Genomic DNA, 16,611 nt, shown 5'->3' on the forward strand with positions numbered 1-16,611 from the left:
TTCAGCAGTTGAGAGCACTGGCTATTCTTACTAAAGACTTGGGTTCAAATCCCAGCACCCACACGGTGGTGAACGATGGTTCTTAACTCCAGATCCAGGGGATCTGATGCTCTCTTCTGATCGCTGTGGGCTGCATGACACAGGTGCACTTACACACATGCAGGCATTAACACTCTTACACATAAACGGATCTCCCAGAAATCAACTTTCACAAAATTTGAACCCCACTGCTCATAAATTGTAGTGAATATATAGCATTCAGCCTTATCTTCCACTGTATTTGTTCCACATCTATTCATCCCTAAATCCTCCAAATTTGTCCCATGTAGATTTAATGCCTAACTGTATTCCCCCTATACTTGAATTGTTCTTGCTAGCAGCCTGGTCTACATAGTGGGTTCCAGGACAGCTGGGGCTACAGGCAGACCCTGTCTCAAAAAGACCCAAAAAAAAAAATTTTAAATAAGAAAAAAACTGTGTGGTAAAATAATACTGTTAGCAAAGGCAGAATCTTGGTTGGGTGTGCTGATGTATACGTAGTCTCGGCTACTCGGGAAGCTGAAGCAAGAGGGTTGCTTGAGCCCAGGAGTTTGAGACCAGCTTGGGCAACATAGCTAAGCACTGTGTAAAAACACAGATGCTGGGCATGGAGGTGCACGCCTTTAATCCCAGCAGAGGGAGGTAGAGGCAGGCAGATAGATCTCTGTGAGTTCAAGGCCAGCCTGGTCTACGTAGTGAGTTCCAGGACAGCTGGGGCTACAGGGAGACCCTGTCTCATAAAGACCAAAACAAAACAAAACACACACACACACACACACACACACACTAAATAAATAAATAAATAAATAAATAAATAAATAAATAAATCAAACTATAGCTCTTCTTAGATATATGGAAAGGGAGATGCAAATCCCCATCACATTAGGACAATAGCACTATCAGACTGGCAGAAAACAAAAATAGACATGCTCGTGTGAGTTGATGGGAGGGCAGACTGCTTCAGGGATGACAATTTGGCCATACACATCTCTCTCCTTTGACCAGATGTCCTTCTAGAATTTTTCCTGCACTTACCTGCCCACGAACAAAAGATTATTTACTATAGTATTGTTGGTATTTGGAAAAGCTTGTAACTGTAGGGAAGGGGAAAATCCTTCCTATGTATCTCTGAAGTTGACTGTTAGTCATAAAGGCAAATGATAAAAAAGATATGACAGTGTGTACAGGGTTATGACTTCCATTGTGTCACAGAAAATCAAATTGACCGACTGTTATTTATACTAGTTTGTATTTGTATGGAGAAACTCTGGGGCCTGGAGAGATGGCTCTGCTGTTCTTTCAGAGGACCTGGTTCCCAGCACCCAAGTAATGTATAATGATCATCCTTAACTCTAGTTCCAGGGAATCTGATGCTCTCTTCTGGACTCTGGGCTCCAAGCACATGTGGAGCACATACATACATGCAGGCAAACACTCATACACATAAAATAAACATAGATCAAAAAACTCTGCAGATACTTTTCCATTTTTTTTTTTTTTTAATTCAAGATGATTAGTGGGTGGAAAGGCTAGCCAATGAAATTACAACTTGAACTAAAAATGAAAACACTTAAGGAGAGTCAAGTAAAAAGTTTAAAGAAGGACTTGAAATATATTGTCATACTTATCAAAGGCAAAGATATTCATGTGAGATTCAAATTTGTGGCATCAAGTTCAGGTAGAAGAAATTATCTCCAACATCACAGCAAAAGTACAAAGAGACAGAAATAAAGAGGAAGGGAGACTGGAGAGATGGCTCAGCAGTTAAGAGCATTGGCTGCTCTTGCAAAGGACCTGGGTTCAATTCCCAGCACCCACACGTCAACTAACAACCCTTTGTAACTTCAGTTCCAGGGGATCTTTTCTGACCTCCAAAAACATGGCATGACAGGGATGCACTTATATACATGCAGGCAATACATTCACACACAAAAAACAAAAATAATAGATTAATTTTTTTGAAAAACAAAGAAGCTGGGTGTGGTGGTGCAGTCACACTTTTAATCCCAGCACTTGGGAGGCAGAGGCAGAGGCAGGCGGATCTCTGAGTTCAAGGCTAGCCTGGTCTACATAGAGCGTTCCAGGACAGCTGGGGCTACAGGGAGAAAATTAAGAGGAAAAAAAGATAAACTTGGGGGATCCAGAGAGGAGAGCAAAGACACAAATGTAAGAAAATACAAAACGAAAAGCATAGAACAAAGAAGTTTCCTAAGCTGAAAAAGACTCAGTCTGCAGACTGACAGGTTCAGTGACTGCCAGATGGAATGCGGAGGAGAATCCCATTTTCCAAGTCTACAAATCGTGTGCTTGATTAGTGACTCCAAGGAAAGGTGCAGAAGACATTAATAAAATGGAAATAAAACAGGAGGAAAGGGAAGTCAATTACAACTGGATCAAAAGGGGAAAACCTCAAGGTCAAACAACAAACGCAAAATATGCCAGGTATAATGAAATCATGTGCAGTGAATCAGTTGTTAAATGAAATACAAACAGATTGAACTCTCCTGTTAGAAGACAAGCAATTAACCTGGGTTTTATGTTTATTTTTGAGATAAGGTCTTGAAAAGTGGCTAGGTTGGCTTTGAACTTTTGAGTCTCCCGTTTCAGCGTCCCAAATGCTGGGATTACAGGTATGCACCATCAAGCCCAGTTCATACTGAATTTCTGAAGTGGAAATTTTGTGGATCTAGGGACAACGAATGCTTTTCTAATAAAACCTAAAATGGCCTTAATTAAGTAGAGAACAACTATAAAACTGGTATAGACTAAGTTCTAAATGATGAGGGAAAAAGCTTCAATAGAAAAGGTCTCTGGTCTGGAGGGTTTCATGGAGAGAAATTATAGAAACCATTAGAATTTTCCTCTGATGTCACCTCCTTCCTCTAGGAAGCATTCTGAATGCTGCCAACCTATCCTTGGAGAGAGACTGCCTCCATCGTGCCCTCTGCAGCACATTCGGGATGTGCCAACACACCATCTCACAATGGTCCATTTGCTGGCCAGTCTCACCTCCTGGACCATAAGCTACCTGAAACCAGGACTGTACTTTTTCATTGCCTTCTGGGTGCCCAGTACAGCATCTGCCATTTGCTGATGGAATGAATATGTGAGCAGGGGACCCCATCGTGAACTCCCACAGGGAGACAAAGGAACGAACCCCAAATGCTGGCAGAAATACTGCAGCTTTCCTGTCATACAAATATTTCTAAGACGATCAAACCATTTTATGGGGGAAGGTCTAATCACTCACACATTCAAACACGCCTGAAATTTCTCTCACCAGGTAACAAGGAAGTGGAAGTCTGGGGGTCTGGAGGCAGCCCCTGCTGGTCTCTCCACTTTCCAGGACTAGATAGAGACCCACATGCCTCACAGGAGATCTTTAGCCAGAAACAAAGGAGGCAGGGTGCCTCCCCCCACCATAGCTGGGAGGATCCTGTGGGCCTGGCCTGGGCAGCAGCTCTGGGAATCCCCTGAACATCACAACCCTTCCTTAATTTTAAAACAGGAGCTTCTTCAATTTAAAAAAGCATGCCTATGCCCAGAGCCCTAGGGCTACAGTTCCAATTCTCCAGATAGCAACCAGTGGCCACTGTCCCTTGTTCAGCAGCCCAGACCCAGCTCTGGCATGGCGCCTGTAGTACATTCCTGACCATCAGCTACCCCATCCATGACCATGGACCTTCCTGTACCTCAGGGTCTGGCACTGACTACCCATCTGGGCTGGCATGCAGTACTTGGTCTCTCCTACGACTGGATAGACAACAGAAAGAAATGAGTCCAGGGTTCAGATGGAAGGGGCAAGAGTATGCGGTCCTGGAGTCCAGCTTGAAGCCTGGGAGCTGAAGGGACCCAGAGTCAGAGGGTGAGCAAGGGTCCAGGCCCCTAGGGGCCACCTAGGGAAACACAGGGTGACTGCTCAGTGTGCAGGGGAGAGGGCCGTGGGTGTGAGAATTCTTGGTAGCCAGATAGGTGAGTTAAGGCTGGAGAGGAGACCTAAGGCCCTGTTCTCCCTGAAACCATGACATGGGCAGGGCATTGGGGCCTCTAGATCAGCAGGTGAGTCATGGGGAAGAAAAGGTCAGGCTAGGTGTGAAGAAACTGGCTGAGTCACCCAGGGCAGTTGCCCTATGTAGGAGTCCAGGAAGCTGGGAGAGGGAAGGGGAGGGGGCTACTGGATCTCCTCAACTTGGCCTCCACTCCCTGCTCTTACCTCTTTCTAGCTTTCAGGCTTTGCCTGCCCTGAGGTATTTGTCCCAGGAAGTGTACAGGAACAGGAAGGGATAGGTGGGAAATCCAGGAGGGAGGTGAGTGAGAAAACTAGTAAATCCCTTTGTCCCCCAGGATGCCTAATCCCGAGGAAGGGTCACTCACAATTCCTGGTAGCCGAGGAGGGAGGAACGAAGGAGGAGGGAGGAACGAAGGCCGTGGGGCTTCTTTCAGTCCAGGCTGTGCCTGTGCTCAGGTGCAGTGCCTCCGGGGCTGTTTGCGTGAAGCAGGGACTATAACTCTCTCTTGCCAGTGGCCAATGCCTGGGCAGCAGGGGCGGGTCCCAGTCTGATCTGTGCCCTGGGCCTTCCAGCCTCCAAGGCTGGGGAGGGGACTTTGACCACACCTTGAAATCTCCTAACCAGGGAGGCCAGAAACAGGAATGGGGGTGGGGTTGAGGGGGTGGTCACAGTTGGGGGGGACTGAATGTAGGGTCTCACACATGCTAGGCATGCAATTTACATACCAATTCTCCTTTTGCTTTCTTTCTTTCTTTCTCTCTCTCTCTCTCTCTCTCTCTCTCTCTCTCTCTCTCTCTTTCTTTTTTTTTTTCTTTTGAGACAGGGTCTCCCTGTAGCCCCTGGCCTGGAACTCACTATGTAGCCCAGGCTGACCTCGAACTCACAGAGATCCACCTGCCTCTGCCTCCCAAGTGCTGGGGTAAAGGCGAGTGCCACCACTCCCAGCTCCTTTTGCTTCTTTATTTTGAGACAGAGACTCACTAAGGTGACCAGGCTGGCTTTGTACTGGCTCTGTAGCCTGAGTAACCCTTAAAATGTGATCTTCCTGCCTCAGCCTCCTCAGCCAGGATTACAGGCCTGGCCTCAAAGGCTGCTTTGTTGCTTGGACTCTCTGTGTGGCCTCTCCTAGTACTGACAGTGGGGTACATTGCCTTCCTGGCCATAAGATTCTCCTGCTGTGCCCCAGGCTGCAGGCAGCACAGGAGGGAGGTTAGCAGTAGCTGGACACGGTGCTGTGGGCAATGTGTACTTGCCATCCGCTCCTACTGTTCTGGTTGAGGGGAACAATGGTCAGCTCTGAAGGCTTCCTCACTAAGACTAAACTTGGCAGCTGGGGTGAGGTTTGGAGTCAGGAGGCCTGATTCTAATTTAGACAACAGTTTCTCTCTCAACCTGTTTGTTTTTAGAGCAAAAGGGTTTGCCCAGTCGTGTGTACAGGCCTCTGAGTGAGAGGACACAGGCCTGTTAGCCCCAGGGGCTGTGTCTTACTACACCTTGGGTCTCTGACCAGCACAACCCAGGACACAGTGTGTGCTATTTGAATGAGCTGTGAATGCCAAAGCTACAAAATGCCGGATGTGGTACAGGCTCCTCTCTTTTTCTGGAGCGTCTGCTCAGTGGCCTGCCCTAAGCCCTGAGCTGGTGTATGACAGGTGGTTGCCCCTCCCCCGCGTCACCTCCTAATTCACACCCTGGCCCCTGTGGGCCACTCCCTTCTTCCAGGGATCCTATCTCATCATCTACATCCTTTCCAACTCTGGCCTCATCTATTCACTTAGACTTGGTGATGCCTCTATTTTCCAGTTCCCACTCTGGTTGCATGGCATCTCCCACTCCCTGCCAAGCTTTTGTCAGCCGCCAACCCTCTCCGTCCACGTCCCTCACCTCCTGACCCACACAGCCCTCTTTCTTCTGCAATCTCTTGACAAACTGGCCTTCTGTCCTGTGTCCTTTATCTATCTTGAGCTTCCGGTCTCCCCTTCTGCACATTCTCGTTGGCTTCTGGGCCAGTGCTTGCCTGCCTTTCTTCTTTGCTCCCTGGATGTTTCATCTCAAGCTCCTCTTTTCCTCCTTTTGTCAACTATATTCAGGTGCGCCCCAACTTTCCTCCACCCCACACCTCCTCCAAGGCCTCTGTAAATACTGCCACTGCCTGTCCACCCGCATGAGTGTGAAGCGAGGATGCAGCCTGATCATCCTTGCCTTTTCCCCAGACCCTGTGAGTGACCCTCTCATTATCTCCTTGCAGCCCCAGCCACAGGAGTCTTTCTCCATCTCACTCCCTTCCCTGCTAAGGGCCTTCCAAAGGCTGCAGGATAACGCCTGAATTCCCACAAAGCCCTGCCTGATGGTATATACCACCAAACCTCAAACTCCATGGTCAACACAAGCGGTGGGTTGGAATGGAACTACAAGACCCCCATGTGGCTCTGTCCACACCTCTCCACAGCACCCTCAGTGTAGCACTATTCTAGACATCCTGGGCTGTGTGGGACTGCGGCGTTGTCTATTCCCTACTACCAGCATCTCATCTCAGACGGTGCACCTCCCCAGGCTGTGGCTGGGCTACGGTCTTCTCTAGGTCTCTAGGGGTCTTGAGAGGCATGTAGTCAATTTATGCTTAATGAACACCCAAGAGCAAGCAAATAGACCTAGGAATCAGGACCATGGGAGGTGAGGGGGTGTGACTAAAGATGTGAGTAGGGGTGGGGTGTGAAGGTGTGAGTGGGGGGTGTGGAGTGGTGGTGTGATTGAGAGTGGGGAGTGGGGGGGGGTGTGCATCTACATCCTTTGGAAAACAGGGAGGCTCACCTTTCAGGAAATTCCTTCCTGTGCTGTCTGGGACAAGGAAAGGCGGAGGTGGGTTTCCTTTCCAAGGGAGAACCAACTCCAACTCCCCATCCCTGCAGTTTGTGGAGGACAGGGTGTCAGGGAGAGCCACAGCTGACCTCCAGTAAATGGAGGTCACAGAGGGTGTTCTACTGCTATACTTGGCACACAGGAGGAGACAGGATCAGAGATGCTGAGCACTTTAAGGCCACATGGTGAATTTGAGCAAGGCAGAGCCTTTTTGCTCAGCATGCAGGTCTTTTGCTGCAGGCTTCCCAGGTCCTCCCTTCACCCTGTGGCCCCAACCTACTGCAACTGGGAACATATGGGGAGCTGGAGGAAGGATGGGGAAAGGTACCATTGTTTAGGGACCCTGGTGGCTGGGGGAGATTTCTCAGGAGATTCTGGGACCTGGAGGGATCCCTTTTCTCCTTGGTCCCAGGGCCTGGGGAGCCGCCCTTGGGCAGACCTGCAGAGCCCTGGCTCATGGGTGAAGAGACTGCAGCTCTTCGCCTCTCCTCAACACAGTCATAGTCTGTCATAGTCTCTCGGTCCGATGCTGGGGTTGGGGTTCAGAGCCAGGGCCGTTCTCGACCTCCAGGGCAGATTCACTCTAGACACACTCCCATCATTAATTACTAGGATCCTCGGATGTGGATAGACCCCGAGTGTTCTGCAGGGAGCCTGCCTAGGATTAGAGGGGCACCAGGGGATAGGGCTTTGGCATTTAGCCATCTAGCCTAGAGGTCACCTGACCTGCTGGCTGGCAGGAGCACAGGACACAGCGATCTGCAGCACTCAAGCCTGCTGCATGTTGTTCTCCACAGCGGCCACCAGGGGGCAGGATGATCTTCGGAAACCTGAGCACACAGGCGCAAAGGACCCTAGCTGCTCTAGGTACACTGGTGCAGCGTGCCAAGTGCTTCCATGCCTCACTGCGTTTAAGGTTCACAACAACCTTATTTCTTGGGTGTTGTTTACATGCGAGGACACTGAGCTCGTCAGCAGCTGGTAGGTGACCCAGCAGAGTCGAATTTGGGTTTCAGTAGCCTCAAAACCTGAACTCTGTACCAGGCCGAGCCCTAGCAGAGGCAAGGCCCAGGCAGCTGGTCTATGTGGTGTACCTCGGTCTCTGCACGTGCAGGCATTTGTGTTAAGCGTGATCACAGCAAGTGCAAGAGGCTCCTGGATCTCAGGGGTCTTTCATCTGTCTCCTCCACTTTGGGTGAAACTAAGAACCTGAGAGAGGAAGTGAGCTGTGGATAATTTCACAGCGGGTGGCAGATGTCAACGCTGGGAGCACCCACCCCTGGCAGACTGTCCCTCCCTAAAAGGTTCTAAAGTTTAAGATGGCAGGGCGAAGCCGGAGGGTTCTGATGCTGTGCTTTAAAATGTGCTCTATTTTCAATGTCTCGAATCCCGATTCCGAAAGTGAGCAGGAACACCCTCACCATAACCGACCTTGTTTCTGAAACAAGCCCATTAAGAGTTTTAAAAAAAGGAACCGAAACATTGGAAGCAGCCCAAACGAGAAGCAGATGCCTGACTTTCACATCCACCATCTCATCTGACCCAACCTTCAGCTTAAACTTCGAGAGAAGGTGAGGCAGTCCCATTCCATGCCCAGCACTCTGCTACAGATCGGTGGGATTTGGGCATGCATTTGCCAAAGATTAGTTAACTGCCCACCAGGGCTGTAATCAAGCTCCTTTGCATTTCTGCACAAAATTTGAATATTCACACTGAGGTAAAGAGACAAACCATGGCCTCTGATCCGTTCAATTTGCCACCAGCCAAATTAATTTTTTTGGGCTTCTGGGGAGCGTTGACACTTGGGAGTAGGAGGTGGGGCTCATGAGCCTGACCACTCTTCGTGGTCGGGGAAAGCAAGCTTCTTCAAAGCTGGTGGCCACAGGCAGGCGTCCGGGGAGACGTCCATGGGCTCCCAGGGCATCGCCCCCCGCCACCACCACCCCCGGGCTCTGCTTGACTGTGACCTCCCGCCCACGCGCCTCCTAGCTCGGGGGCCCTACCTGCTTTGGGCTCTTCTCCCGCGGCGGGCAGCGCACGTCCAGGATGGCCTCGTAGACGTTCTCGGAGTCGCTGCGCGACAGGGGTCGCGGGCACACCCAGGAGCCCGCCACGCTGCGGGCCTTGAAGTGGCCCGCACTCCCGAGGAGGCCGGCAGGGGGCGCTGCGGCGGCCCGCGCCAGGTCGTCCAGGGACTGCGCCGGCCGCACCAGCGCTGCGGGCCGCACGTACAGGCATCCGCCCGGCGCCAGGCTACGGCGCTGGCCCAAAGAGCGGTGCAGCGCTGGGCCACACAGGGAGCTGGCGCGGCCTCGGGGCTCCGCAGCCGCACCGTCGGGGCCCGCGGGCGCCGGAGCGCTCACGAAGCGGTAGTCGTAGGTCAGAGGCTCCGGGACCGCGGGGCGCGGCTGGGGCACCGGAGGCAGCGGGGCTGGGGCAGGGTCGCCCAGCGCGGGCAGCTCGCGCACATACTGCGCGGGCAAGTAGAAGGGGCGACCCCCAGGCTCGCGCCGCACGTGCCACCAGTGCTCGGTGCTGCGTCGCAGCAGCCGGTAGCGCTCGTTGGGCTGGATGGCGACACGGCGCCCATCCTTGCCCGTGTACTCGAAGGGGTGCTCCACCAGCACGTACACGTCCCCCTGGACGTCCGCCGCCATCGCGGCCTCCGCGTTTTTCTGCAGGCAACGAGAAGCGAAGCCACGGAGGTCAGGAGCCAGGAAGAGCACCGTTCTGGGGTTCAAAGACCTGGGTTCGAGTCCCGATCCAGCACTCTGCCAGGGCATTCGGGCTTCAGTTTTCCTAGCTCTGGAAGGTGGACTTGATTGCATAAAAATCATGGAATTACAACAATCCCTTCATTCTGGGTCGCTGATTGTTAAGATATGTAACTCGCTGCAATCCGTGGGGAGGAAACTGGGGGTGATACGGGCCCAACTTTACGACCAGGGAAACCTTGGCCCAAAGACCTGCGGTGACTGCCCGGACTCTAAGATAGACCGCACATTTGCCTGAAGGCTGGCTTCTCGGATGGTGAAGTGGGAATCAGGGCCTTTCTCGCTGCTCCTCCGCCCAGGCTCCGCCCCACCCTGACGCCTCCAGCCTACAGGGAATAGTTGGAAAGTTCTTCAGCTCTCCCACTACGAGCCTGCGCCTGGGGCCCGCAGAGTCAGCGTTGGGTGCAGGCTCTGTGGCAGCCCCCAAATTGTTCTACCTTGGGTGTCCCTGCCCCACTTAGTCCAAGGACTTTGAAGGGCCTTCCACAGCTAAGGCTGGAGAACCGGTTCTCTGGGTTTCTCCTTCCTTCCCCAAAGGCTGCGCGGCACAGGTTAACCGGGAGTCTGGCCCGCCCAGCCGGCCTAGGCAAGCCAATAACCTCCCCTGCTACAGCTTCCAGGCCGCCTCCGAAAGAGACTGGGCTTCCCGGTATGAGCACCTGCCTTGGGATGCATTGTGTCACCAGGGTCCCCAAAAGCCCTCGGGAGTGATCGCCACAAGACTCTTTCCCATGCCAGCTCAGTCTGGCGCCTGGTGTGTTGGAAAGGGGACCCCAACTGTAAATCTGCCTTGTGCCTTCAAAACAAAGTCAGTGGCTTCCCCCGGAAGTAGTGGTTCTTCCAAAACCCTACACTGACCACACCGTTTACTACTCCACAAGGTGACCTGGGGACCTGCAGCAGCGAGTCCACACTCTTGCTGTCACAGACTTCTAAAGGGGTGTAAACTGAGTCACTGAGCACCCTGACGCCTGGAGACAGTGTCTTAGGGCAGACCAGAGCTTGGCCAGCAAACCCAGGAGTAAGGACACTTTGGTCACGCCCCCTTTCCCAAGACCCGAACCATGCACTCACGATGACAGAGCCGGTCTCAGGCAGTCCATGAGCCGGATGGGCGGAGCCAGCGGAAAGCTGCAGGTTAGGCCTCTACCATGTCCCTGGGAGGGGCTTCCAAGGGCTGGGCTGAAGAGATCGCACCAAGCCGAGCAGCTGGGGGAGAAAGGCGGGGACAGACACTCAGTAGGGCCGTCCCGGATCCTCAATACAGCTGTCTGGCAGGTCGAGGAGGAGCCTTAATGCCTGTGCCTGGGCTCTTGAGGGACCTGCGAGACCCGACCTGATGCTAGAGGAGGCATGAGGGAGGAGCTGCGTTGGAAGGGGCACTGACGGGTCGCGAGGGGAGCCTAAGGGTCGATAAGGTCCTGCTTGTTCCTGCTTCTCTCCGCCACCCCCCGAGGATTTGCTGTCCTCAAGGCCCTGCGTTCGGTGGGCGAGCGCCTCGCTCTGGGAATGCTCGTCTGGGGCTGGTTGTCTCCACCCGGCGTTCACATTCCGAGCGAGGCCTTTTACTACCTGAATCACCAACTCCCAGCGTTTTGCAGGCAGGTTGCGCGCACTACCCATTCCTGGCGCACCTCCGCCCTCCCAGGCCCTTTCTGGGAGCAGCCCGTCCCTTCCTGGACAAACTCGGAGAGTCCCCTTGCAGAGTCTTGGGCTATGGGGAAGGAGGACCCGAGTCCCAGACCCTTCCTGGATTCTGGGGGAGTGAAGAGAAGGAGAGGGATGGGAAAACGGGGAGAATCCCAGGAGCGCAAGAACGCATCCTTCCCTAGGAGGTTCCCAGCGTCTTTTGTCCCAGTCACCCTAGGCGTAGAGGCGCCAGCGCCTAAGATGGCACTGCGGAACTTCGGCTGGTCCCTTCCCGACCCTGAACAGCGGGCAGCCTGCCTAACCCTCCTCCTCCGCGGACCCAGCCACGGGGCCCTCCTTTTGGCTGGCGCTGCTCCCGCCCCAGCGCCTTTAGAAGAGCAGGCGGCTTGCGGGGCTCCCGGGTGAGGACCGCCACCTGGGCACCCTTCCCGCCCTCCAACGGCTCAGCGACACCCCCCCCCAATACCCTCTCCCCTTTCCAGGGGGGCCCAGGCACCTCAGAGCTTTCGCCCGCTGACCCTGCTGCCACTTGCCCCGGGAGGCGCGCGTGGGGTTGGCGTCCGGCGCTGCCTGCTCCACAGCCCGGCTCCTGCGCTGCCCTGTTTCCTGTTCAACAATAACCAGCGGAGAGCTCGGCAGAACTTCCTCCCAGGCTGGGGCTGGGCTGCAGTTGCAAGAGACAATCCCCGGTGTCCGGGCTTCCTGTCCCCTCTGGGCCGGGCCACTGCTCCAGAAGCAGAGACGCCACCCCTTCCCCCCCTCCCCCTGCACCTCCAGGGATCCTGGGCCACACCTGACTGTCTCCTGGTAGGAGGCGATAGCAAGGCCTGGATGGCGAACTGCGGGAGCTCTGCGGCTTCTTTCAATAACTTCTGGTCAGATTATGCTCCTATTGCCCCCCCCCCCCGCCAGCCAAATCCTTGTAGAGGAAGAGATCTACGTTCCAGTCCTCCGCAGGCGGCCAGATCCAGAGACCCTCCAATCGTGGGAACCCCCTGATTCCTGGGATAGCAGCCTTACCTCTCTGAGCAGTGTGCCTGTGCTCTCCTCTGACAAGGGCAAGCCTTGGCCCTACTCTCAGTCCTGCAAGGAGGGGTGTGGGGTCCACCTAGGTGCTCTGCTGGAGAGCTGGCTGCTTCAGGCTAGTGAGCAAAGAGAAAGGGGCCTCCATGCCAGGCTTAGGCTCCTTTAGCTGAGTAGATACCCTCAAACTGCACCCCCCACACACACTACACACTTAAAAAAGAGGCTGGATGAGCCCTCCCTCCTTCCACCCTACCTTGTAGGTCTCTCCCTAGTTGCCCTAATCACCCAACCACCAAGGAGATCCTTGTCTGGGGTCCAGCAGTCTGATGCTCATCTCTGTCACATGCTGGCCTTTAGCATGGGAAGTAACACTTTCTGTCTACAACTTGTTTCCTCTAATCACCTCCACAGGCTTTCTGGAAAGATTAAATGACATACACTAAGCACAATGGTGTTAAATGCACACTTTATTACTTATTATTGCTTATTATGGCATGAGCTCTCAGGATGGGATCTCCGACTTTCCCATGCCCCTCTAGGCAGAGGGGAGGAAGGGGAAACATGCCCTCCGAAGCATTGTACTGTGGGTGGAAAGGCTGAGCCAAAGACAGGGCAGCACCAGCTCATGTCTCAGGCCAACCTCCAACCCCCAAATCCAGTTCCTCTTTCCTTTCTTTGGGCCTAGGCCCCTGGAGGAGGGAAGTCCTTAAAAAATCCGGCTCATAATGGGCAAGGGGCACTCCACTCACTGCCTGAGTCTTCAAGGACAGGAAATTGCAGCCTGTATGTTGTCTTTCTGTACCATTTTTCTGCAACCTGGTTTCCCTAGGAATTTGTCTGTTTCCTTCTTTTGTTCTTACATGAGCAGTGGGGGGCTTCTGGAACTTCTGAGGAAGGCCAGCAGCTAGAGAGGTCACTTGAGTTTTAAATCCACTAGTCGTGGAGTCAGGGTCTACTCATTTCACCTGTCGTCCCTGAGCCCCCTCTCCACTTAGATTTCTGAGCCTTTACAGGCCAGTGTTAGAGGGAAGGCATATAAGAGTCAGCTTAAGTTGTTAGAGTGTATGTAAATCTGTCCCCCTCCCTCCCTGCCAAGTTGAATACTGTCATCCTCTTCTCCCTGTTCCTCCTGGCACACTTGTGTGCCAGGGACCCAAGATCCCCTGTGCCTAGGATTAAAGAGGAGCAAGGGGCTGCCGAATGGATCGGATGACTGGTCGTCTCCCCAGCAGTGGCAAGATTAAGATTCAGAAGCCAGACTGTGATTAGAAAGACCAGCTTTTTACTGCAAAATCATTCAAATATCACATAGCAGCAATTCCTTCAATACATTGCCAAGCACTTCTCAGGGCTAGGGCCCCACTTACCAGAAACAGTTTATTGCATAAAAGAACATTTTAAAAATAGTGTGGGCACTGCTGAGGTTCATGTAAGCTCTCTTCTGGCAGCGTGGGGTAAAGGAACTCATCTGAGTGCATTAGAAGCTTGCTTAGTAAAGGGGCAAGGACGGGCTCTAATGCTCATAATCCAGGTGCTGGGAAGACTCCTGCCCACCTGAGGACCCAGGGCAAGAAGGCTCTAATCAGGCTGTGGGTTTGGGGGAGTGTTAATGCTGGATGTGGGATGGGGATATGAATCCTGGTTCTGGAGGCTTTGGGTGTTCTAGTCACTGGTGAGCGCCATCTTCCATGATGGGGACAGAGGAACTGTGTGGCAGTCTCTGCCACCTGCCTAACACCTCCTCTTTTCTATTGCACAATCCTTCCAGCTCCAGGGTGCTGGGCAGATGACTCAGTCCATTCACCTCAGGGAGGGTGAGGAAGCTGCTTCTCTTGGCATGAAGGCTCATTTCCTGGGAGGCCCTCCTTTCCACCAGAGATCTCCGACTCAAAGTGCTTGGGGATGGCCAGAGGGGCTGCTGGGTGGGTCCAGAAGAGAAGATAGCATTGATTATCCCTACCCCCCACCCCCACCCCTTGCAAAGCCTCAAGGTTCTGAACACCTTGAGAACAATTCCAGGCTACTGCCATCAACCTCAAGGGCCTCTTCAAAGGCACCCTGCTCCCAGGAAGTTCTTTGGGCTTTGTAGTGTCCTGACAGACAAGGCCAAAACTGAAGCAGCTTTGTGAACTCATGGCTTTGTAAGACTGAGGCTGATGAGACTTCCATGGGGCAGCAGCTGGGCATGTCCTTGTGTATCTCTGCAGTTAAACGATGATGGGTCTCTTCTTTACAGGTGGAGCTTGGGGCCTCTCTGTTGTCCAACCTACTCTACCCTGACAGGGGCTAGTCCTGCTTCCAGGCAGGACTAAGGAGGGTGGAGGGATGAGGATGGGCAAGATCATGACCTTCCTGAACCAAGGAAAGTTCAAAGTGCTGACAGTGCTGGTGTGGGGGAATTCCCCTGCTCCTGCAGTGCTGTGATCCCAGGCCAGAGAGAAGACAGAGGCTCTAACACTGAGTAATTCAGGTGAAGAGGAAGGTGGTCATAGGAACTGACCAGCCCTGTATGACGGACGGTTTGGCACATGCCACTTGCATTGTTGGCAGTATGTGACAGAAAGGGTGAAGGAAAGGCATCCAGTTCACAGACAGGCCTTGTCCCACAGTGGCCTGCCCACCCAGCCTCATGCCTGCCTGCTTCGGTAGCTCTTGCTCATCTGCTCCAGATAGGAGAGGCGGGTTTCTTGGGGGACTTGGGAGGGTCGAGAATAAAAAAATATTTTCTGTTTAAATATGAAGGGGGAAACCCACCTTAAAAAACTAGACCTTTTAATCAGGAATGTAGAGTTGAAAATGCTTTCTAAGTCTTGTTTCCACAGTGTATGAACAGCCCTAATGGAGGTGCCATGAGAGCTAGGTGAGCCAGGCCTGGTGAAGAGCCCTGGGCAGGGGCATCTGGTAGGTCTCCACTTTCTGGAACAGAAGGGTAGTGAGGAAGCATGGGACATCAATAGGATTTCCTTGGCCTTCTCTGGACGCTAGCGATCTGTGCACATTTGAATCTTCCTGACAGTAACACAGAGGAGCCCAGACTAATGGCAGACCCAGCTGGATGGCTGAGTTGCAGCTCCTCTGGCCTTGGTGGGTCAGAACATCAGGGTTAGCTAAGAATGTTCTGTTCCTGGTACTTGCGCCAACGGGCACAACGGGGACAGCTCTTCCTCACCAATGACTGGCAGCTCTGGTGGAAGACAGTTTTGCATTCGGCACACCTGGGGAAAGAACATTAAAGGCTGCTAGTACCAGTCATCCAGATGTGCCCAGGACCAGGCTGGCCAGGGCTTTGGACAGAACCCACAGGGTGGCTATGTTCTGCCTGTAGCCTGCACCCATATGCAAAGCTTTCCACTTCTGGAAAACTCCTTCTAAAATTCAATCCATAAGTGACCCCAATACTCACTGATACTGTGTCCCACTTCATTCTTTGTAAGTGCTGCTTGAGTGTCTAATGACTTCTTTCCTATCTTTAGAATACTTTAGACAACAGCCCTGGCCCATTCAGGGCTGACTCTGGCTGGTTTACCTACTGAAGGTGAGGAAAGGTTGGGGTGTGTACTTCTATTCAGGGGCTTCTAGTAATGCACAGTAATGGGGGGGAGGCAAGAATAAGCACTTACTGCAAAAGAGTCAATGAGAAGTTACCCCTTGGCCCCCAGGTACTTACTTTGTGCTAGGCCTTATGTCAGTGTCCCAGAGCCAGGGATATGCTTGGTTCAATCTGCTCAATTCATTTGTGGACTAAGATCAGAAAATCTCCTACTCCAAGAGGCAGTAGTCACCTCTTCTCTAGGGTGATAGGGAGAAGGAGGGGACCCCTGTAGGCCCAGGCTGCTCTTGGTAGCCACACTAACTCTGGGCACTGGCATAGAGTAGACATCCAGTGTGCCCTTGCATAAGAGAGTGAATCCTACCACCACGGGTACTGGGTCAGGCTGTGGGTATGGAAGTAGCTCGCTAGGTATTCTGAGTACCTGACTGTGGTGTCAAACTCAAAAGGGAAGATAATGTCGTGATGATGGCAGATCTGGCAGATGAAGCCTCGCTGGGTGCACAGGTCGCAGTGGTAGACATGCTGGGAGGCAAAATCAATCAGGGCCTTAAGGAAGCCTTCATATACTCCCTCTGCAATCTGTGGGAACAAGTGGAGACAGCCATAGGTGGATCTGCTGCATCACCATGGCACCTACTTCAGAGATGCCTGGCTCTACATGGGCAAGGGGACCTCTCTGAGTCAGGCTGTGTGATACAGG

General features: G+C 52.9%; 2 protein-coding genes across 4 annotated transcripts in view; both read right to left on the reverse strand.

Annotated features, from left to right (window-relative positions):
* Arhgap27 (Rho GTPase activating protein 27) overlaps positions 1-12,700 on the reverse strand; it is a 32,977-nt gene extending 20,277 nt beyond the window's left edge. Inside the window, exons 1-4 of the mRNA XM_029566036.1 lie at positions 12,353-12,700; positions 11,829-11,938; positions 10,757-10,891; positions 8,912-9,725 (exon numbers count right to left, since the gene is read on the reverse strand). Coding sequence (XP_029421896.1) covers positions 8,912-9,725; positions 10,757-10,785 — 843 coding nt within the window. The 5' untranslated portion in view covers positions 10,786-10,891; positions 11,829-11,938; positions 12,353-12,700. The remainder of the gene's footprint in view (positions 1-8,911; positions 9,726-10,756; positions 10,892-11,828; positions 11,939-12,352) is intronic.
* A 105-nt stretch (positions 12,701-12,805) lies between these two features.
* The window catches only part of Plekhm1 (pleckstrin homology and RUN domain containing M1), a 54,616-nt gene continuing 50,810 nt past the window's right edge, over positions 12,806-16,611 (reverse strand). For all 3 annotated transcript variants that reach the window (XM_029566038.1, XM_029566037.1, XM_008838248.2), the window contains 2 exons: positions 16,333-16,490; positions 12,806-15,573 (listed from right to left, as the gene is read on the reverse strand). In XM_029566038.1, the coding sequence (XP_029421898.1) occupies positions 15,462-15,573; positions 16,333-16,490 (270 nt within the window). In that variant the 3' untranslated portion in view covers positions 12,806-15,461. The remainder of the gene's footprint in view (positions 15,574-16,332; positions 16,491-16,611) is intronic.

Source organism: Nannospalax galili, unplaced genomic scaffold (assembly GCF_000622305.1).
Source record: "Nannospalax galili isolate Female #2095 unplaced genomic scaffold, S.galili_v1.0 scaffold95, whole genome shotgun sequence".
Taxonomy (NCBI): Eukaryota; Metazoa; Chordata; class Mammalia; order Rodentia; family Spalacidae; genus Nannospalax; species Nannospalax galili.